Consider the following 23,639-nt stretch of genomic DNA (forward strand, 5'->3'; position numbering starts at 1 on the left):
TCGCGTAAAATATGTTTTAAATTTACCTCCGACGTTTCGAGGACGGCGTTGTCCCCGTGGTCTCGGAGAAGACCACGAATAATGAGTAAAAATCGTGAAAGTTTAAATCAGTGATATTGCTATCTCATTCCATCGCGTAGCTGCGTCCCTTAGATTGGCCTACGCTGGGCCATGGTGTACATTCATCATCATCATCATTCTAGCCTTCAATCGCCCACTGCTGAGCATAGGCCTCTCTTCGTGTACGCCACTTATCCCGGTCCTGGACTACTCTCATCCAAAAGTGCCCCGCGATTTTTCGAACATCATCCACCCAATGAGCCAACGGACGCCAGGCGCTTCTTTCATCCGAAAGCGGCCACCAATCTGTCAACATTATGGTCCACCTGCCATCACTGCATGTCCCGCCCAACTCCATTTAAGCTTGGTAATGACGTCTCCCACATCTCGCACCTCGGCGTCGGATCTCGACATTCCTCACTCGGTCTTAAAGTTTGATGCCGAACATGGCGCGCTCCATGGCTCTCTGTGCTACTCGTATTTTATGCACAGCCTCCTTAGTGAGCGTCCATTCAAAGAGTAGTATGCAAAGAGTAGTATAATATATAGGAGTATGTCCATATCTCGGCACATGTCTATGCTCGGCACCGTATGTCATGGTGTGCAGAAGCCATAAAATGCATAAAAAACATATAAAAAAGATGAACAAAGTAAAATCATTCGTTCATTCGTGTCCCCTCCCTCGCCCCTCCGACTTCCGTTCCGATTTTTTTTTCGTTCATTCATTTTCTTATCTGTTTCTGTAATGGCTGGCTATTTTGCGTGGTGGAATTTGTGATTTGTTTGATTGCATTTGCATTTGACTGTCGTTTTTCATTAGAATCCATACTGAATTCACATAAAATGAAGTCTAAAAAGCGACACCAATCATCATCAGAAGAGTCTGAATCTGAAGCTAGTGTGGAATCAAAGAGTTCGTCGGAAAGCGACAGTGAAGAATCCTCGGCGTCAGAACACCGGCACAAGAAAAAAAGAAAACGTGCTGACTCCTCAGATTCAGAGAGCGATTCCGACGACCAGAGGCGTTTAAAGAAACGGAAACATAAGAAAAAGAAGAAGAAACATGGCAAAAAGAAAAGGCGGTCAGAGTCTCCCGAGGGAAGTCAGTCCGTAGAGGAAGTTTCTTCCGTCAGCGAAGGTGAAATCTCTCCGAAAAAAAAGAGAAAACACAAGCACAAGCACAAACATTCTAAAAGAGCGCGCAGCTCCTCGGCTAGTGTAATAATTGGTAAGTAAAAACATACTACGATTTTCGTTTTGTTTAAATAAGTATCTAAGGTTGGAATCCTGTCCAATATCTTGGTCTAATGTGCATTGTGATTTGCGTCTCACTCTCTCAGCAAAATGTAAGACGCAAATACACATTGGACAGATGGAATACCAACCACAAGTGTCTTAACAAATTGTACGATTTAATTGTCACAGAAGAAGAGGAGCCAACGGAACGGCGTCTGCATAGCGTCGTTAAGGAGCGCCGTGAATCGTCAGAACGCGGCCAGCCTCGAACGTATTACCCGTAAGTTTATTTGTAACATTCTACCTAAGACTACTTTCCACCGCATATTTTGGTGCTATAAATTAATGTGATTGTTACTAGGCTTGTGCCTGCTCGTTCCCTACAGAGAGCGCTCCATTCTCGGTCCATCGGTCAACAAACTAGTTCGTTCCTTTAGTTCAGTTCGGTTGTTAAGAGCCGGGAATTAATGGGAATAGGTTTTACACTTGATTTTTTTCCAATCTTTGGTATCTAAAGATAATTCAAGGTGTACGATATGATATGTCGATATTTTAAACATTAAACATATAACACAATAAAAAAATTAAAATAAATAGAAAAACTTTGCCAGCGACATTGTGAATGTTTTGTTCTGTCCGTTTTCCGTTTCACTCAGTCAAGCACTCTCCAATCCCACTGAACTAAAGGACCTAAAGACTGATTAAGAGTGTGCAAAAAGATTTAGTTTCTTTTGGTCCTATATGGGATTTAAATCATAACAGTTCTTAGTTCATAACCGACACAAGCCTAAATGTTACATCAGCACTTGCAAAAGTTTTTAGATTTTATCAGTTTCTGTAAGTTATTTGTAATAGGTTTGTCATTAAAAGTTTTTGGGCTCGTTACAAAACTGAAATCTCTTGTAGGCGAGACTATCATCAGTCAACAGTGGAAAGTGTTGAGAGGGATCGGGAAGTGCAGCGGTTTTATCGGGGCTCCAGCAAAGAGCGCAGATACCAGGAGCACTACCGCTATACCCATGAACGCAATGACAGGTAGATCCTACAATATTTCTTTCCAGAGATATTCATGTACTGTCATCCTCATATTACTATGGATTATAATATTCCTTGATTTTCCTCTTAGTGCTGGCTACCATGGTGCTGCCATGATTCAGTAAACATCATTTTGTTCTCTTATTCTTATACTGTTTATTTATATCTATATAAATAATTGCGCTGGGTCTACAGTAGACCCGAATGAAATTGTGCTCAAACGAAAGAGCGTAAAAAAAAAGTTTTGAATCAACAACATAAATCAATAAATTTCGTACTGTCGCGTATTTTACAAATGTAAAATTTTCACTTTTTAAACAAAAGTAAAAATGTCGGCCATGTTGGTTGACAGTTTTTGTTTGACAATATTTGTTTTTAATATTTACCTTCTCTTCTTATTACATATTTTAAAGTCAGTAAACTGTTACAAATGAAGGGGACAACATCGTCAGCCAGGAGACAAAACGTGTGACTCAAGAGACATGACTATACTTACCTAGCATAATTTAAAATATTAATTTTAGAAACATTGCATCTTTAGGTACCAGCTCATCAGCTGTCCTATTTAAATATCCATCAGCCAGCCCTTTGTCATACCCAGACTCAAGCAAGGCCAAGATATGCAGTAGAGCTTAAATAGATGTTTTTGCTGGCTTACTGACTGAAAGGACCGTCACTGAAGAAGTGAACTGAGTCAATTATTGCAATGAGAGAATGAATATATTCGCAATAAGTTTTACGGTGTTTCATTGTATATAAGCTTAAAAGAGTCTCGTGGGTCACAAAAAATGTCTTTTGGGTCACAAGTTTTATGACAGTGAACCGTGCATATGCCAATTTAAACAATTTTGGCAATTTTTTGGCTCAAAATTATTAAAAATACAGCAAAATCATGGTCCTGCGGCATTTTATACCTAAAAGACATAAGAATCAATTTAGTTTTTAAAAGTATTAAACTTAACGAAATTGCATTCATAGCCAGTCGACACACAATAAACAAAAACTTTCCACTTCTCGAGTCACGACGAAATAGCCAAGCTAGTTTTAACCTACAGCAATGGCAGTTGCCATCATTCGATACGCAGATGCCGCTCCTATTGGTTAAGCCGTTGATATTCTGTTCCATTCGCATTTATTAGAATATTTTGTCTTGTGACACGTGTTTTATTGGCGCAGCACCGCAGCAGGGACAAAGATTCAAAAAATATTTTATACACTTAAATATTTGCCGTGCTCGATAAATACAATTTAAAATAAGGAGACAAATGTTTTTAATAACAGAGTAAAAAAAAAAAGTCGTCTAGGAAAATATTTTCAGGATCACCATTAGTAGTGTCCATACGCCATAGGGACAGTAATATTTTGTATGGGAGACGAATTTCGTCACCTGAGTCACCATGATTTTTCTTAAACACTTAATAAATTTACCATTAGACTTATATTGACCGGGATATAGACCGTGATTACCTTTTGTATTATGATGGTAACGTTGAAAGCGAACGCAGCCGACACGCAAGAATGAGGGTAGACCGAGCGCTGTCTACACAACTTTGACACCCACCCGCTATCTTCAGTCACCCGTGAACATGATGCATGTAACTGCGTCGAAATATCGGGAGCTCATCAGTACTACAAAAGGCAATCACGGTCTATATAAGTCTAGTGAAACTAACCGTGAATCATTCAAAACTCTAAATTTACCATTATAAGCTAAACTCTAAAGCAATACGAAAATAGAACATTTAAAACTCGCGTTTTGAACACATATTAAATCACATTTAAAATCGGGTCATGTTTTGTCTACCCCAAACTTTAAATACACTTTTCGTCGGGTAGTCACACAAATCTCTGTTTTGACATTTTGCTGGGACATCAGTTAGCCGCGACCACGACCAGTGAAACCTGTCTCGAAACGTCGGTAAATAAAGGTAGCAAAATAAATTCGCGATAGACCCGATTTTGAATGTGATTTAATAAGAAAATAGATCTAAGTTTGTGTTATAAGATCACAATCTTATAACATAACATGTTAAATAAATATATAGTAGCAGTTAATATTTTCCAAATGAACAGGACAGGTCATACCTCGTCTGTTCATAAGTTTTAAGACGAATGTAAACTCAAATAGTTTGATTACTGAAATGTTATAACAACTACACTTTAATTAATTATAATAAATTGAGTTTATTTTAAATGGCCTTCGGTGTTTTTAATTATAGTCTTAATATGTTGGCATTTAACCTTTTCGACGCCGTGTCAAACACAAAATCAGTCATGTCACCGAAGTGTCAAAACTGAAATTGAACTTTATGCATAAGCATGTAGGTCTATGCTGCTCTGTGGTCTATGACGACTTATGACCGATTAATCGGTCTTTGTCGTTGAACCTACGGTGCGTATATATCGGTCATTGGCGTCCAAAAGGTTAAGGGGTGCCGGCACGATCCCGAAAATAGTACGTTTGCTAGCGGGAAAGTATCGGAAGTAAAAGAAAACTGTAAAAGATCTGTGTAAGAGACCGGTCTGGCCTAGTGGGTAGTGACCCTGCCTGTGAAGCCGATGGTCCTGGGTTCGAATCCCGGTAAGGGCATTTATTTGTGTGATGAGCACAGATATTTGTTTCTGAGCCATGGGTGTTTTCTATATTATATTTATATATTATTGTATTTATATATTATCAAAGATAGATATAACTCCGTAATAGATGGATACAGTGTAAGGAAAAAACGTGCCTCGAAAATCACGAAAATTTGATTCTCGATCAGATGGCGCCACTACCTTTGACCTACTCTCGTATAGAGGACGTTGACGGTTTTGTTTGTTATTTAACAATTTAAATGCATATCAGTGAAAGAACATGGGTCAAAATCATAAATTAATGCAAATAAAAAAAATCATTTACATACACATCATACACATACATTTTATCGTATTTTTTAAATCTTCATTTTCAGTTTTAAATTAATGAGAAGATAGTTTTTCCTTATTTTTGAAGAAAAGGTGCCAAATTCATAGTGTGTTGTTATGATTCAAATACCAACATATTAAATGACTATAATTAAAAACATAGAAGGCCATTTAAATTAAATTCAATTTAGTGCGGTATGTTTTTACTTACCCTATTATAGTACTAAACCCAATGAATTTAAGCGTATTTTGAAAACTACTGGTCCTATCAACATACATCCGAAGAATGTTTTGTACTTAGATAATTTATAAAGAACATTTTATCCTTTGACGGTTTTCTCCTAGCTTTAGCCGTTTTCAAAAAAATATATAAAAAGAACTGTGATTAGGACACAAAAGAGGAGGGGGTGGGGAAGGGACCATCATTGATATAATATTTTTGAGCTAACAAGCCATACTACAGGACCCGGGCTTTTTTCAAATTTTAGTTTGCCTTTGCTCTTGAGAATTTCTTCTTCATGAAACATTTCAGACATATAAGGATATTTTTTTATCTAGTTCTTGTATAGAGTTAGGCTGACTAGTAGTTATATAGCATGGTGTAGAAATCCGCTATGTTTATAACATCTTTGCGTGATTAGGTTTTGTTGGCACCAGGCTGATGAAGACGAGGGATCTGTTCCTTGGTTTTTTTTTGTACTCTGAATCCTTTCTTCTCTTAATGGTTAAAGTTCTATATGTCTCATAGAATTTTTCGTTTCTTTGTTTATTTTACTGTACAGTTTTTTCAAGTTTTGCTTGTCTTTTGTGAGGTGCTTGTTTCTTTGATCCGTTGCATAGCCTCATTGGATATAATACTTCTTTATGACTTGCTGCTTATGTTTTATAGGCTCACTCTGATTACCAAACCAACCTAAAACCAAACCAAACCAAAGAGAACTACAGTATTTCAAAATTTTAGAATATTTGTGGGATTGTGGCCTTTATGTAGTCAATTTCATTTCTTGTGTTCTTGTTCGGCGAGAACCAGGTCCATATGTTCTTTATTATTACCCTTAACCAGCGTATTGAGTATTTTCATGCTGTGTTCACATACAAATTGATTATCATTTCTCCTTTCTTGCGTCGATACCATGCTCTCCCAACACTTTGTTCTCATAATATTTTTTCATTTCCTATTTGAGCATAGGCATATTACATCATAATATTTTATTTTGTTTCATCCATCAAAACATTCACATCATTCACTAGTCATCTCACAACATTAAACATCAGAGTTTATTTGTAAACTCATTGCAGATTCCAATATGACAAATATAAAAATAGTGAGAAATACGACCAAACTCATTCCAATGTGGAGGATTACAGTCAAAGGCAGAGACAGTATGATGAATATAAAAGGTACTTTAATTCAATCAAATAGATCTCAATGTTGTTTAATAAAGGATTAGACTTTAAAGAATCAGCAATAGAAAACAGTAGTGTACTAAAGAGTGCATGCCAGTTTAGTCCAGCATTTATTTTAATTTGCTATTCATTTTAATCTTTGGTCAAGCTAACCATGTTATAAATGTTATGTTGAAAATGTTAACATTCTGAAATCCTGTCAAAATATTACTTACAAAATATTGTCTTCGGTTACCGCGATAGTTACTCATGAAATAAAACTATGAGAACGGAACTAAAGGGTTCGAAACGTCGGGATGTATTGGAAATTCAATATACGCGATATAATCCGTTTTCATAGTTTTATTATTATTACTTACAAAATTACTAGTTAGACTGATGTTACTTAGTGATGTGATATGACTTTACAAACGTTGAACTATACTATATAATACATGGACACTGTGTGCTGTGTGATATAGGCTCATCAGCTAAATAGCTGCCTGCCTATAATTACATTATAATATAAATATCTGAAACATATTTTTGAGTGGGTCGAGCAGGACTGTCTCAAAAAAATTGTAGCATTCTTCACAGAAATAATGTTACTTTACATACCTAGTCGGCTCATAAGTTCTGTCATATACATAGTATCAAATAAAATCAAAAGTTTAAGTTTATTCCGTATAATTTGTACAGCGTTTGAAAGCTTATAAACTAGAGAATCTAAATGTATAACATTTATTCAAAATGACCGCCATAATTATCTACACAGGCTTGAAGTCTTCGTGGCCAGTCGTCAATGGATTCACGCACCACTTTCATGTCGATATTGGCCACTGCCGTAGCAAGAGATTTTTTCAGCGAGTCTAGATTTGCATGAGGTTTTGAGCACACCTTTTCCTCTAAATACTGCCATATTTTATAGTCTAAAGGATTAAGATCTGGGCTAGAGGAGGGCCAATCTTCATGCCGTATAAAGTCGATTTTATTGGAGGCGAGCCAGGCTTGTGTAGACTTTGCCTTATGGGCTGGAGCAGAGTCCTGCTGGAAAACCCAATGCTGGTTTAGAAACATCGTATGGGATAGTGGTTTCACAATATTAGTCAACACCGTGTCTTGGTACACTTTGGCACTAGTTTTTACTCCTTTCTCACAAAAATGCATACTAGTGACGCCCGCATAAGAAACTCCCAGCCAAACCATCACAGATGACGGGTGATGACCTCTTTGAATACGGGGAATGCTATTAGACGCTTCTTTACTATTGCGAGCGTACACTCTATCATTTTGTTTATTACAGTTTTCTTCTGTCAAAAATTTTCTCGTCCGAAAACAGTATACAACGGTGCTTATTTTTAGCGTACTTCTTCAATAATGCTTTAGATTTTTTAAGCCTTAAAGCTTTAAGCCGACCATTGAGAAGATGGCCAGTTTTTCGTTTATAAGCACGAAGTCTCAGGTCTTGATTAAGCACTCTTTTCACCGTGTTTTTGCTCAAACCCATCTGGAGGGCCATAACTTTTTGTTTCCTAGCGGGATTTCTGGCAATGCGTGCCCTAATTGCTTGTACAACCGCTGGAGTCCTAGCTGTACGCGGACGACCGCTTCTTTTCTTGTCATTTAAACTAGAGACCTCACTGTATCTTTCTATGGTACGATACACAAATCTTAGAGAATTTTAAATTTTCAAGTAGCTTAAAAATTTTAGTCGGCGAGTGACCACAACGATATAGTGCAATTATTGCGATACGGCTATCTTTAAGCGTCCACTCCATGTTGAAGAAAACAGAAAATTGCAAAATTATACTACTCAAATATTTAATAAAGATTCGAAATTCAAATGCAGAACGGTTTTTGTTTTAGGAGTTCCAAATTTAAATTTTAAAGGCCAGTGACAGAACTTATGAGCCGACTAGGTATGTGCAAGTTGCAAAAAAAATCCAAAAAGATTTAAATTATCACAGAAATTTCTGAAAAAAATAACTTTTCTTAAAAATGTTCTATTATGGAAATGGAACGTTTCAAACACCATAAAAAATATGAGAAATTTCGGACATTTTCCTTTGTTTAAATTTTGTCATTTTGGAAACTTTCCAGCAGCACGTGTGTAATGAATGACATTTTATTAGTTATTTGAGTAAGCAGTATATTTTACCCATAAAAATGTTTTTAGGAACCAAAGGTATGAAGAGCGTCGGTCACCTGTAGAAGAATACCACAAACGTCCCAAAGATGATAATTACCACGCCAGGGAGGACCCTAGAGGTAAATTTATATTTTTATTATGAAAGAATATTGAATTGATAGTTTTCTAGAAAATTTGTTAATTTACATGTTTTCTAGGGTTCAACCGTTACAACCAATATGAGGACAGAAGGCCTAAGCGACCCGACTATGACAATGGCAGGGATTACAAGGAAAGGTAAATAAAACTTTCAAGTGGGATCCAAGTTAAGAGCCGCAAACTTCAAACATTTGCTAGCATTACAATCTAACATGTTGGAGGTTTAAGCCTATTTATTATGGATGTTTTAAGGAGTACTACTGATGATTTTATGTGGTATTTAAAAAAAAATCAGCGTTAATCGGCTTTTGTTACTAACTACAAAAATATTAAAATAATATATCTATGTTATTATGTATGATGTTTTCAGGAGACCGCCTCCCGAAGAACGCTACCGCGAGAGGGAATATCCGGACAAGAGGGAAAGGTTCAGGGAAGAAGGATATGTCTCTGAAAGGTACGCATTTACTATTTACCATCAAACTGTTTATCTCGGAATACTCATATTATTTTGTATGTGGTAAACTGGTAAAAAAAAACTAAATTTAATTTATCAATGTATTTAATTTATAAATAATGTAATAAACATTGTGCTGTTTAATGCACCACAGCATGAGTTTACGAACTTAAACTGGCCAGTGTATAATCGCGAAGTTAAATGACTATATTTGTTTTTACAGTGACATCTCTACAGAAAATTATAATGAATTAAATCAGAACATGTTGGTGTTGCAAAGATATTTTAATATTTGCACATTACACGATACATACTCTAGGCATGTGTGAGTCGGTTGTTATAGATTGTTTGATACATACTTGATATGCTCTTGGACTATGATGGATTGGAATCATTGATTATTCAAGCTCTTAAATGCTCAGGAGACAAAGTCTGATTACGACTTCAAACACAAGTACAACTAGATATGACTACTAGTTGCGTTTATCTATCACCATGTCTAAGTCTTCCATTTACTTTGAAGTATATATTCCAGTACTTGTACATATATCTCAATACTCCGTTTTGTGTAATATTATCTAAATATAATAAGAAGAGTTTTGGATCATATAACAAGAATTATAAAGAGACAGAAGAATAGATAATCTTTAATAGATTGACAACTGAAGGTAACAATGTGGAAGACTCTTTGTTAAGATTTAAGAAATATAGATGAATGAAGGATTATAGATGAAGTTTATTGATTTTGACGTCTACATAACTTTCTCCAAACTAAACAAAGTTTATAGCTTGAAAACTTTGTATACCCTCGACAGCTGTACAAGCAAAATCTTATCATTGAAGAATTGGAAAATTCAAGATATTTTACTTTGGAAGCACTGTTTAGTACTAATAGAGATAAATCATAAATACATTTACAGGCATGAAAATTTCCCAAGGGATATATTTTTCTTTATACACAGATAGTTATGGATTGAGAGACCCGGGAGAGATAAGATTTAAAAAAATGGGCCTATAAAGTATAATGGGAACCTCAAGAATGGCATATTTAAATGCCACAAAAACCGTCTACATCCGAACTTGATATAGCTGGTGAAATGCACACATGTGTTAGCTTGGATTGTTCTTCTTTTATCGGAAAACAGTGAGTGAAACTTATTTCTGTAACTTCAATCAATTCACCGTGGGAAGAACTCGTGTAAGATAATGATATAATAACCAAAAATAATCAATACCAGTGAACAAAATAAAACAAAGACTGAGTATTTAGAAAAAGAAGAATAGATATTAAATTTATAATATAAGCAACCTTTATATTCATAAAAATTAAAATGGTTATAATATTTATTTGATGCATAATGGAATGAATGAAAAGCTGCTGATTGATATTCAAAGAAAACAAACTAATATTGGATTTGTTTGGAATGACAGAAATACATAAAGAAGACAGGCTCTGGGCTCCCAAACATTAGTTGAGGATGCAAGTGGTAAAAACACTATATTGAGAAAGAGACAAAATAAAGACAGAATGGATTGACTCAATCGATGAACTAATCTCAACAGCATTAAATCCATGATAGGATCCGCATAGTAGGTATATCATCGTCAGATCAGGATTTTTGTTGGGAGTCACGGTAAGTCATAGGAGTGCCTATTGCTTCTTGGAGTTGGTGAATTTTTGTTCGTTATGTTACAGATAATACAAATAAGATAATGCTGACTTATTAATACTGAAAACATTTTGAAGTCTGGACTCTTGACATTCCCAAATAACCATTCATAGTTTATAAAGAGTTTTAATTATACCCCCTACCAAAAATTAAGATTATCTTTTACTATTTAGCGCAAATTCTCTTATTTACAGAAACTAGGGTTTTTTTTTTAAATCAAAGATCGCTTTGATTATTGGTTAATACGTCTGAATTTATTTGAAGTCATTTATAAATGATTTGGTTTAGATAGGGTCTGAGCGATTAATATTAAATGCGTGAACTATGAAACCACCCCCTAAAAATTCCCAAACCTTGTTACCTGTACTCAGCATGTTTGATTCTTCGCATTATAAATCTTTAAAACCAGGAGAATGCTTAAAAAACAAACAACTTTAATAACATTTACTGCTGGTGAATTGTCTAGAAATCCATTTTTGCAAATATTGAATTAGTAATACAATTGTTTAGAATATCACAGTAGTCTCACAGGAAGCATAGTAAATTTACATTATGGTCCTAGTAAATTGACACTGTATTTCTAAGAAATTATAGATCTCCAGGAATAACATTATGATATAATTTTTGGAAGTAGGCAAGGGTGTGATATTTAGAAAATTACTTATAAGAACATATCTACAAATATTGGAAATTGAAGTCTGCATCCTTTGATATATTGATAGGTAAAATTACTACAGATAAAACGACAACAATTGACCAGCACGAATGCTGTTAAAGAATATCACAGCCTTTCCGATCTCTGATCATTGTAACTAGGAAAAATAGTATAAAAAAAATACGTCCGTCTGAATCGAAGGTCGTCACTGGTATAGATTTTGTGATAAAATTCATTGTCGTCATAAATGATCACAGTGATATGTATTTACACCCCGTATGATGTATGTTGTCTTGTGACATAGTTGGTATCGCGAGAGCACGAGAGTCATGAGTCCGTTTGACCGCAGGCCCCGTGACGGACGCCGCGACCGCCCCTTCCGGCCGGAGCACAAGCCCTTCCCTCCTCACCACAGGTACATATATCTACACTAACAAACGAATGTACCTACACGTAACACAGATCACTTACAATCACTCACAATTTATGTTTATCTGTGCTTATTTAAGTTTTCATTGAATGGAGTGTATACAATTAGCAAGTAGCTCGACCCTTTTTTAAACGTGTGGACTAGCCAAAGATTTTTAGTAGTTCGCTCATTTGTAGCGTTCGCGTAAACTTAGCGGGGAGGGAAAATGATCTCCGAGTGGGACTCCCTAATCTTCGACCTGAGCCTGTCGTCGTGTTGACAGTTTGTAACATCGTGGGACTTGCGAATACAACCTAAATTGAAAGTATGATTTTCCCACATGATGAACGCCATTCGGATTTTCCTCCGGAGCCCCCTTAGTCCAGGTCCCGCAAGCTAATGCTAGACTCGACGAGTTAAACCAAACTAAGTTGGCAGCGATTTGGATAGCCCAGACTGTGCAAGTGTTATTTTAAAACGTCATAAATTCAACTTCGAAACTTCTATGAAATTATGACGTTTAAATAACACTTGCACAGTCTGGGCTATCCAAATCGCTGCCAACTTAGCTTGGTCTAACTCTTGTATTTTTATAGGTATAAGTTTTGTTTTTAGGCGCCCACCTTGCAAACTCGTCATATCTAATTTGATGAATCAGGGAGCAGTCTCGATCCCGGAGCGCGGAGCCGCGCTACAAGAGCCAGGAGCGGCGCCGGCCCGACGAGCGCGCCAAGTCCGGCCTCCGCGACCAGCGCCCGCCCCCGCCCCCGCCCGCGCACCCGCACTCGCCAAGACTCGCCGACTCCAAACCTCACAGGGATAGAAAGACCAGGTACCGGCCTATTTACACCATTCTTTTTCGACCAATCATAAGAGAGCACAACGCAACATTGAGCAAAGTTAACTGCGGTGTGGATGCACCTTAGCAACCCGCCGACTCCAAACCCAGGGATAGGAAGAGCAGGTAAGAGTGCCATGAGAAAGCCAGTTTTCTAAATAGGGCAAAAACTATTAACTTCACTTGGAAAAAAATGCATTTAAATATTTATTAAGTAAGTAAGGGTAGGGTTATTGACGATTGTCGAAGTGTAATTTGCACTATTATTGGCTAAGACTACGCATCTAAAGTATCTGCCGCGATCTAATAGTTTTACAAATTTAGACATATTTGTTTTTCACTTCTCATGCTCGTAAAGATCGACTGTAAGACGTGCGTAGACGACATAAAATTGCTTATTTTCTAGAGCATAAAGTAAAATCATCTATTACGACCCTTATTGACTTAGCAATAAAGTCCTGCATCTGCCATACAAACTGCCAGCCCGGCCGGCGCGCCCCCGCCCGGCGTGCCCCGCGCCCCCGACACAAACGACTACTATTTTGGACTTCCGGTTCGAACGCCATCTTGATAGTAGCCTCGTGATTAATTCCTTTGTTTTTTGCTCATTAATATTGTTTAAAGTGTAATATCGATAGCTTTATTATACAATAATCTAATGTGGTAGTGTGCAGTGAATGGAGAATTAATCTCAAAGCGTGTTTAACCACCATTTTGGAGTCAACGGCCGGTAGTCCACGTGCTTCTCGTAAAATCCAGCTATCGGTTTTACGAGACAACTACAACAACCACCGAACAGCGTCGTGCTTTAAGAGCATTTATTTTGTTCCTACCCTTTTACGTGAAATTGTCTACGGGCAACACCGCCCTCAAGTCCATCAAGAAAAGAAAAAAAAGACTACTATTTACGAGTAGTCTTGAATAAATACGGTAAAATAACCTACATTATTGGATATTTTTGTATATTTTACTCAAAATCGAAGTGAATAGTAGTGCATAACTCGGGCATAAATGTCAATTTTTATCTTCGACTAAATTGGTAATAAATTTATTGATTAATATAATTGCTTATAAATTGCCTTGGATATAAATGGATCGTTTTATGCCCTTGTTGTACAATCTACTATTGTAAATCTATTAGAAAATATCTACATTGATTTACAAAAACATCTTCATTTGCATTAGTGTGGCAGACACTTTAGGCACGTTGTTTTATCCGATACCTACTATAGGTACCTAATATAGGATGACTTGTATTACTCAGCTTTGAAGTATCCATCTATAGCTTTACTACTATAAGGGCCAGTCGCACCAACCATACTTAACAGACTGATCAACATCACTCAACTGAGTACGAGAAAATTCCTATACAATAAAATTTTGTGAACGCTTTTACGGTGACAGCCGGTTTGGTGCAACCGACCTTTAGTTTATAACAATTTCATATAATAGAGATAAAACCATGGGCGTAATATGCTTCTAGATTCACAAACGTCGACGAGAAAGATTACACCTGGGGCAAAGCCGAAGCGGGCAAGGAGGAGGCCGCGGCCGGCGACAAGGAGAAGCCCAACTTCGGGCTGTCGGGCAAGCTCACGGCCGACGCCAACACCGTCAACGGCGTCGTCATCAAGTACGCCGAGCCCGACGACGCCAAGCAGCCCAAGAGGCGGTGGAGGTGGGTGCCATACTGCTACAATTACTTTACTCGTTTTTAGGGTTCGCTATCCAAAGGGCCAGGTATTTATGATAAAAATATTTACTGTACTTATGTTAAATAGTTTACTTTTCTAAATATTATTGTATATCCCGTAAGTTTGTCTATCTGACCTGGCTAGAGTTTTCCACTAATCTACTCGAAGATTAGCTGGAATGGAAGAGTTCCCTTATAGGGATAAGTTCGTCTTTGTATTTCCATTACTGTAATTTATTTTTGTAAACCTGTGTTGTGTACAATAAAGTGATTACTACTACTACTACTATTTACTTATATTAATAAAAAGCTGTAGTACCTACTAAAACCATTTTAGAGAAAAATATTAATCAAAACGTATCAATTTTACTTTTTAGGGTTCCGTACCCAAAGGGTAAAAACGGGACCCTATTACTAAGACTCCGCTGTCCGTCTGTCCGTCCGTGTGTCTGTCCGATTTTTTCGCCATTTTTTGCGTAATGGTACGGAACCCTTCGTGCTCTAGTCCGACTCGCACATTCAGTATCTCAAGAATTGGTTCAAAAATTTGCGCCAGACAGAAAGACAGTTGTCGTCAAAATGTTGCAATTTTCCTATTCCTATTCCTATTTATTTTTAATTTAACTCAACACATCTGTACATTCTGTACGAATCTATTCCAGATTCTACCCCTTCAAGGGCGACAAGGCCCTCCCGATCCTGTACATCCACCGGCAGTCTTGTTTTCTGATCGGGCGCGACAAGAAGGTGGTAGACATCGCCCTGGAGCACCCGTCCATCAGCAAGCAGCACGCCGCCCTGCAGTACCGCTGCACGCCCTTCACGCGGCCCGATGGCACGCAGGGTCGCCGTGTGAGGCCCTACGTCATAGACCTGGGTGTGTAATATTACATTGCTTTTAAATAATTAATAGTTATTTGTTATGCAAGGCTGCAAAGTGGTTATTTGGCGTGAGTGTTGAAACTGAAAGCTGAGCGAGCGAAGGAATCTAAGATCACTACCTTCAAAGATTGAATCCTGAGCGTAGCGAGGCTTTCAAGACACGAGACGCCAAATAATTTTGCAGCCGTGCGGAACACACAACTTTTCACCTCACTACAAAGAGGAAAATGCGAGATGAAGAAAAAATGCCCTCTATTTAACATATCAAATTTAAGACATAACACACTCAAATCCAAACAAAATAAACAAGAGAAAAGCACACATATTCATCGTGTTCGAAATTCAAATGGCTTTTTTCTACTCGTCGAGTATAATCTGTGTATTACGACTCCATATGCAACACTACAACCTTACTCTTTTCAACGTTGGATAGTCTATGGCACTTCCGACTTAAGCATAAGAATTTTATCGATACGGTTAGTCAAGTATAAAAATTTTGAAAATAGAACCATACATTTCAGTAAAATATTTCTTGTTTAAGGAGACTCAATTCAATGCAAATTAGCCTACTTAAACACGCTGCTGCGTCGCATCTGCTTTGTGATTGGTTGGCCAACAATTATCTTATCTTATAGTTTCGGGGGCCCTTTCGGATACACTTCGACCCATAGGGATCTTTTGTGCAGTTACCCCCTAGAAAAGATCCGTCCGCTACTCAAGAGCCTTCCCCACCATCTCCATATGCCGGATGATGGACCTTATGGGTAGCTTTTTGAATTCCTTTGGTACCAGGTAGCCTGTTCCAAAGTCCTTCATTCTTTGTCTGGCGAGGGCGTGACATTCACACATAAGGTGTTCTATTGTCTCTTCCTCTTCGCCACACATACGACAATCGGTGTTGTCAGCGTGCCCCATCTTGGCCAGGATTCCCTTGACCCCGTAATGGCCAGTAAACACCCCCGTTATTATTTGGAGTTGCCGTTTGCTAAGTTTCCAAAGCTTTTTGCTCCAACCAGAGTCTACCCCTTGTATAAAGAGCTTTGAGTGCTTTAGACCCGTCAGACTGTCCCATTCTTCCTGGTGTTTGGTCTTAGTAAGGTCTTTGATAGCCGTTGTGATGGTTCCCTGTGAGAGCCCCACTAATGGTTCCGGACCTATAAGGTTGTTTGCAGATCCAGCTCTGGCAAGTTCATCTGCATTTTCATTGCCCATGAATCCCTCGTGCCCTGGGATCCACACCAGTTGCACTTTGTTTTGCCTTCCAAGCTTGTTCAGAGCTTGGATGCCATTGTATACCAGTCTAGAGTCCACTCTAGGCGCCTTAAGCGCTTTGAGTGCAGCTTGGCTGTCGCTGAGAATATAGATATTCTTCCCTTGGGTTTGCCTAACTATATTCTCATGTGCACAGGCAATTATAGCGTATGTCTCGGCTTGGAAGACAGTGGCGTAATTGCCCATGCTTATGCTACTACTAAAGTCATTTGCATAAATGCCTGCCCCAGTACCAGAATCTGTCTTGGACCCGTCTGTGTACCATATGATGTCATTTTCATCAGACATTGGTGCTTCAAGACCTTCGGTCCATTCAGCCCTTGTTGGAACTTTAACATTAAAATTCTTACGGAACACAAACTTGGGTTGCATCTTATCGCAGCCCATATTCGTAATCCTTTTCATGAAATTGTCACATTCCATGTTTGTGTGTTTAGTCTTTGGCTTGTAATCGCTCCAGAGGCCTGTCAAAGCCAGCCTGTGTAACGATTTCCGCGCCTCAGATTGTATCACTAGGTGCAGCGGCGGGAGGTCTAGTAGTACCTCCATCGCCGCTGTTGGCGTCGTTCTAAACGCGCCAGTAATAGCCATGCACGCCGTTCTTTGTATTTTCGTAAGGGCATCCCTGCATGTGCTCTTTAGTGTCCTTGGCCACCATGCCAGGCATCCGTACAGAATGATAGGTCTTACCATCATGGTATAGATCCATCTCAGTACCTTTGGGTTTAAACCCCACGTTTTGCCATATGCCGTTCTACACATTCCAAACACCCTCAGTGCCTTGGTTATGGTAGTTTCGACATGCTTTTTCCAGTTCAGTTCTTTATCTAGTGTTAAACCTAGATATTTCACTTCATCGGACATTTCCAGAACCCTTCCATAAAGCTTCAGCTGTTTCATGCCGTTAAGGGTCTTTTTCCTGGTAAACGGTACTACTACTGTTTTGCCAGGATTGATGGAGAGCTGATGATGGTTGCACCACCTCTCCACTTGCTTCAGTGCTGTATTCATGATTTCCGATACCGTTCCCGGGAATTTCCCGTTTACAAGAAACCAACAATTGCTTCATAAGTCATAAACGCGCATGTGACACCCTTCGTATAGCAACATCCATATCCTACGAAAACCGCTTAGCGTTGCTTGTTAGTCTCCATAGGCTACGGTGGCCAAAATCGAGAAAAAAACTGTCTTAAAATAGAATTTAGCGCGGAGCAGGTACCAGGGCCTCATGAGTTACGAGGTGTGGTTGACCAACCCGCCGGGGGCGCCGGGCCCGGCGGCCGGGGCGCGTGCGAGTATGAAGGTATCGCGGGCTGCGGCAGCTCGCGTATCTTAGCTGTATACTTTTGGTTTGTTTACCTAAGTATATGATTCTACTAGTTGAAAGTATTATTTTTTTGTCTCGTAGAAAAAGTATTGTATACAATAGTGATATAATCAAGCTTTTCAATCTCGTACCTTAACCTAAGCAACTCAGCAAGCTTCAGTAATTTTTTTGGTTATTTACCGATTTTCTATTACTTCTCCCCTTAGAATAAACGTCTTTCTACTAAGGCCAAAATACCCACACTTCTTTTGCTATAAATCACAGGCATGTCGAAATCCCTTGATCCGTTAAGTTATTCTACCCCTCTATCTAGTCGTTTTTAAACTTTCTCTTTTCTAACCATGGGCGTAGCCACGGTGGGGCAAGGTGGGGCAGTTGCCCCACCCTGATCTCTGACCGCTTCTGGTCTCTGACCGGATAATTAAATATTAATTTAGGTAATTTAAAAATTACTCCGCGAATCGAGCGCGCATGCACAGAGATCGTGTCTTTTATAGTTTATAGTTTTTTATCTATTAGAGTTATTTGGGATTTCCGGACAAAGTTAAGGCCAGTCCAGACGGGAGCAATTTTTCGCCAATCTGATTAAATTGTCTGATGAAATCAGGTGGTGCGGACGCAAACGCCAATATGGCTCGCTGATTTCGACCACCGATTATGACCAATATTACTGAAAAAATTGAGGTGCATACACAATAATACCAATTTATGACGCTAGTATTCGCGTTTGGGGGCATTTGTTCAATTTAGAACGCTCAAATATTTAAAAAATAAAAAATATTTAAACGATTAAAAAATGCCCCCCAAATAGCGTCACAAATTGGTTTTCCTGCGTCCGCACCCCATTTTATCGGTAATATCGGTCATAATCGGCAAGCCAAATTGGCGTTTGCAAGGCCTGATTTGACCGGACAATTTAATCAGATTAGGGAAAAATTGTCTCCGTCTGGACAGGCCTGAAGTTAGATTATTTACAGGCTTTTTTTCTTCCTTGTTAGTACCTATTAATTATTAAATCTACCCTAGTCTTGTGCTATTCTCACAACTACAAGATAGTAAGGAAAAATATGTTTCTGTTACTACTGCACTCAACCCCTGGTTTACCAATAAAAATAAACCAGGGTTCGAAACAAAACAGCCTACACTACCCTACACTAAAACTAATAATTGAAATACTCCGTAAAAGTATCGACTCGAAAAAAAAATCTTTGAATCGTAATATGATTTGCCTTATGGGAATATAGTTCAGATCCGGAAACCGCTTTCAACTTTTAGTATGTTATTTAGTATTGGGTTCCCAAAATTGCCGGGTGACAGCGGCGCCACTCTACTTCAGCGGAATGACTCCCGCCTCTTTGCGAATATTCCATATTGCTCCCAAACTGCATTGCACATACACATGTGGGGTATTCAATGAAAGCCAATTAAATATTCTATATTTAATTTCTACACTGTAGTAGTTTAAGAGCAGCAATTTACAAAAGAAATGAAAATGACGTAAAAAAAATCGATTATTTGGGTTTTACAACCAAACCAAAAGTCGGACGTTAAAGCGATGTACTACAATATTAAAGATGATGTCTCAAGCCATACACAGATATCAAAAAATCAAAATCAGACCAAAAATTAAAAAAAATTGTACCAAAATATAGGTATTTCCCAGAACAACTGCATTAAAGTATAAAAAAATCTAAATTGGTCATTTTCAAGTTTTGGAGACCCAATACCATGCCCAACAACATACTAAAAGTTGATGGCGGTTTCCGGATCTGAACTATCTCTTCGACCGTTTCCCATAAGGCATAGTACTATTTATTCGCTCCTCTTTCCCCTAACATGTATTTAAATATGGATTAATGTTTTTTTTTTTGCATTAATTATTTTTATGATTTTGACCCATGTTCTTTCACTGATATGCGTTAAAATTGTTTAATAACAAACGAAATCGTCAACGCCATCTATACGACAGTAGGCCAAAGCTAGTAGCGCCCTCTGAGCGAGAATCAAATTTTCTTGATTTTCGAGGCACGTTTTTTCCTTAGACTGTATCCATCTATTACGGAGTTATATCTATCTTTGCCCTAACCCTCACTCTCCTGTAGATCGAAAATATTCGAGCGGTTTAACCGTACCCTGTATGGTAACAGGGTACGGTTGAAACAGCCTCCCCTACTTCTGCCCCACCCCTTAAAAAATGCTGGCTACGCCCATGTTTCTAACTACTTACCCCCTTATCATAAAACTTTACGGGCCTGATTTAGTTAAATTATGTTTTATCCCTTTCTTACAAATACATAAGTCAAAATGACAGATATAGACAAACGATTCATAGCTAATTCAGGCCAGTAACGCGTTTATGAATAACGCCATTACGCTTTGCATCGTTTATATCTCTTTAAGTATCTAAATAATAGAAGAATTGCCTCGGGCATTCTTTGTACATTTCAACAAGGTACAAAATAACTCGTCGCACTCAACACAATAGGCGCCGTAGCGTTCAAAAGGTTAAAAACAGTTGGGTACACTGGTTTTTGTCTTCATTGCGGATCCATTCGTTAATGTAGGAACTCGTTCCCCAGACTCGGCAAACGGCACATTCGTGAACAACAAGAAGGTGGAGGCGCGGCGCTACGTGGAGCTGCTGGAGCGCGACGTGGTCAAGTTCGGGTTCTCGGCGCGCGAGTACGTGCTGCTGCACGAGAACAGCAAGGACGACGCGCAGGACGACGACAACCAGGAGCCCGTCGCCACCAGCACCACCGACCAGATCAAGCGCGAGAAGCGCGTCAAGCAGGAGCTGGTCGAGGACGGCGAGTAGGCCGGACAAGGTTATCAATGTGGCTCTCCATTAAGGACGTCTCCATCTGAAATTTTGATAGAAACGTCCTTATTGCAGATGAAGCATAAGGACCCTTCTCTGTGGAAAGCCACATATGGGTGAATCAACTTTTCCTTTTTACTTGTTGCCATGATTATGGTCGCCGGGTCACTTTAAATCGTCATTTTGTGGCATTTAAATTTTCCAAACATGTATTTATGTGGAAGTTATAAGCCCTTTCCACAATGGACCATTACCAAGCAAGATAATAATATATAACGTGGTACAAGAGTTCAAACTGCTACTATTGTCGCCTGGCTGACGGGACAGAATAACCACCAACGAATTGTTGATTCACCCATTTGCATTATTATTATTATACTGTATCTACCGTAGACACGAACAGTATGACATTAGTGAATATGTGAATTGAATGTGAATCGTGAAACCCCAAGGCCCAATCATTGAAACATAACGTAACTTCTATATCCTTAATCTAGTTAGATTACTGTCATGTGTCATTGAGGTGTTTCATTCGCCAAAATGTTTTACATTAGTGTCAAATAGTTTTACTACACCGATTCTCACCTATATGCAATATTCCTTGTAACCATAAATTTCTTGTTTTATCATTTCCCAACGTGCTATCTATACTAGCTTGAGGAGGCATAAAATACTGATTTAAGAAGAAAATACAGGTTGCCTTTGGTTAGGGTTTCATATCTTCTTTCAACTTTCAGCAACAGTGTTAAGCTCGGGACACATTTATCCCACGTACGCAACGTATGCAATGCATTATGACATCTGAACCCTGAAATTTGTATGCTTAGAAACATACGCAACGCAACGCATGACAAGTATGTTTCTAAGCATACAACATTCAGGGTTCAGATTATCATAATGCATTGCATACGTTGCATACATGGGATAACACCTGCGGCAGGGAAACACCTGCCTTAAGTGAATGAATGTTGGTTATCATACCTTATGTATCCCTGGACCACATGAACGTAAACAAGTAAACCCTCAAGTTAATTGTATTTGAAAGAGCATTTCCCTGTCGGAAACACTAACTATATAATATATATGTTGCAATATAAGAAAATGAAGGGATTACACAGTATATACTATACTGTATACTTCATGCCAGAGAACTTTTTTTTGAACGAGTGTTCATATGGTATATAGAAAAATATTATATAAATTGCAATTGGAACATTTTTTATCAAGTTAGAAGATGTTGAAATACTTTAAAAGTACAAGGGAGCATACATAAATGTAACTAAATCGATTTTTATAATTTAAATAATGTATGCGTTTTGTTACTTAATTTCTCACGGAATATTGGATGGGTAGATATATTTTTCTTTGCTGAAAATTTCTGATTGTATATTGTTTAATTAACAATAAAATCCGTGATAAATAAAGTTCCACTCTGTATGTGTCTATAGATTTACCGGACAATGTTCGAGTTTTCCTTAACGTTTTCGTAGTTCAATATCTTACTGGTAATTTCTTAGGTTTTACGGAAGGCTCGGCTGTCCAGTCCTAGCACTGTTAGTTAGTTAGTTAGATTTAAGAAAATCATAGGCTGTGCTGAAACAGTACGCCGCTTCTATTTGATTATTATTGGTCGAGGAGCCTGTGACATTTAAATTAGTTTTATTATATTGTTATTTACCTACTGGTATTTGCTGTACATATTTGTATGTATAACTACTATACCGTGGCCGACTATAGGCACTATTGACGTTATATTTATCGTAATCAATATTATAAGTAAATTCTAAATAAAATAAACGTCTAGACGAATTATTGTTTTATTACTGTGTACAAATAAAACTTTGACATTTCAACGCATTCAATAATTAGGAATGGCTAGGAAACTTATTATAAATGCATATTACATTCTAAACACCACATGAATCCCATGCTAATAACCGTTGTCTTAATTAATATGTACAACGAATAAGACTATTTACAGCTTAACTAAATAAATAAATAACATTAAATAGTACCACTAAAGCGTTTAGATCGGTGGAATAATGTACAGTAAGCAAAACTATTTTAGTAATTTTCTGCTTACAAATTTCTAGGCTTGTAATAAATTTGCTGACTGTACACAAAAATAAAATGGCCTAATATCACAGTTCAAAAAGAAGTCTTGAAATGATCGTTAGAGTGTATCGCGTCGCTCGGCCTCTCTCGAGTCAGTGCGTCGCATAGCGAAGCTCGCTTTACCAAACCGTTCCGTAACGGAATTATAGTTGCGTTAGGAGGCCTAGTATTCGCTCGCAGAGAATGCGTCCGGTATATCGGTGGCTTTATCAGTCTGTTAGGCGCGACGCCTATTATACTATGTCTGGTCGAGGGGATGTTGGGGAAAGGCGTCCTCGGTATTTCGTAGCCGTCGCACACGCCCGCCGAGTCGCTGTCGTACATCAGCTCCAGGTACTTCGGGACACGTTCGGGGAGTAAACGTGAGGGCTCCATTTGGTGCTCGGGATCCTCATCTGTCAAACGAGTCACGGGTTATTGAACGGTTGATAGAGGGGCAGGGATCATGTTTGTATGACTGATTGAATATACAATGATGTCTGTCATTGTGACTGTCAAAATACAGCGAGCTGCAAAATTGCAATTGTAAGGGAATAAATTTCATCTTTTGCAGCTAGGCCACTTGCACCATTCCACTAACCCGGGTTAA

The 23,639-nt window shown here is 38.2% G+C and overlaps 2 protein-coding genes across 4 annotated transcripts in view; one reads left to right on the forward strand and one right to left on the reverse strand.

Moving 5' to 3' along the window:
* Positions 1 to 772: 772 nt before the first annotated feature.
* On the forward strand, positions 773 to 22,744 carry LOC134744572 (smad nuclear-interacting protein 1). Of its 3 annotated transcripts, XM_063678417.1 has the most exons (12): positions 773 to 1,288; positions 1,486 to 1,576; positions 2,203 to 2,331; positions 6,538 to 6,639; positions 8,801 to 8,892; positions 8,971 to 9,049; positions 9,282 to 9,368; positions 12,043 to 12,108; positions 12,761 to 12,934; positions 14,424 to 14,618; positions 15,296 to 15,510; positions 20,694 to 22,744. In XM_063678417.1, exons 1-12 carry the CDS (start codon positions 904 to 906, stop codon positions 20,930 to 20,932), a joined length of 1,854 nt encoding a protein of 617 aa, XP_063534487.1. In that variant the 5' UTR covers positions 773 to 903; the 3' UTR covers positions 20,933 to 22,744. The 3 variants fall into 3 exon arrangements, with proteins under 3 accessions (XP_063534487.1, XP_063534489.1, XP_063534488.1); XM_063678418.1 differs by lacking the exon at positions 6,538 to 6,639 and having other exon boundaries at positions 774 to 1,288; XM_063678419.1 differs by lacking the exons at positions 2,203 to 2,331; positions 6,538 to 6,639.
* LOC134744713 (proto-oncogene tyrosine-protein kinase ROS) overlaps positions 22,737 to 23,639 on the reverse strand; it is an 82,816-nt gene continuing 81,913 nt past the window's right edge. The window contains exon 38 of the mRNA XM_063678632.1: positions 22,737 to 23,445. Within this exon, the coding sequence (XP_063534702.1) occupies positions 23,084 to 23,445 (362 nt within the window). The 3' untranslated portion in view covers positions 22,737 to 23,083. The remainder of the gene's footprint in view (positions 23,446 to 23,639) is intronic.

This window comes from Cydia strobilella, chromosome 10 (genome assembly GCF_947568885.1).
Source record: "Cydia strobilella chromosome 10, ilCydStro3.1, whole genome shotgun sequence".
NCBI lineage: Eukaryota > Metazoa > Arthropoda > Insecta > Lepidoptera > Tortricidae > Cydia > Cydia strobilella.

Bases quoted from the DNA above. Each gene is read 5' to 3' on its own strand.
- LOC134744572 (XM_063678417.1), top strand. From the start codon at position 904: ATGAAGTCTAAAAAGCGACACCAATCATCATCAGAAGAGTCTGAATCT. The intron at 1,289-1,485 runs GTAAGTAAAAAC...TAATTGTCACAG, and splicing joins CTCGGCTAGTGTAATAATTG to AAGAAGAGGAGCCAACGGAA. The intron at 8,893-8,970 runs GTAAATTTATAT...CATGTTTTCTAG, and splicing joins CGCCAGGGAGGACCCTAGAG to GGTTCAACCGTTACAACCAA.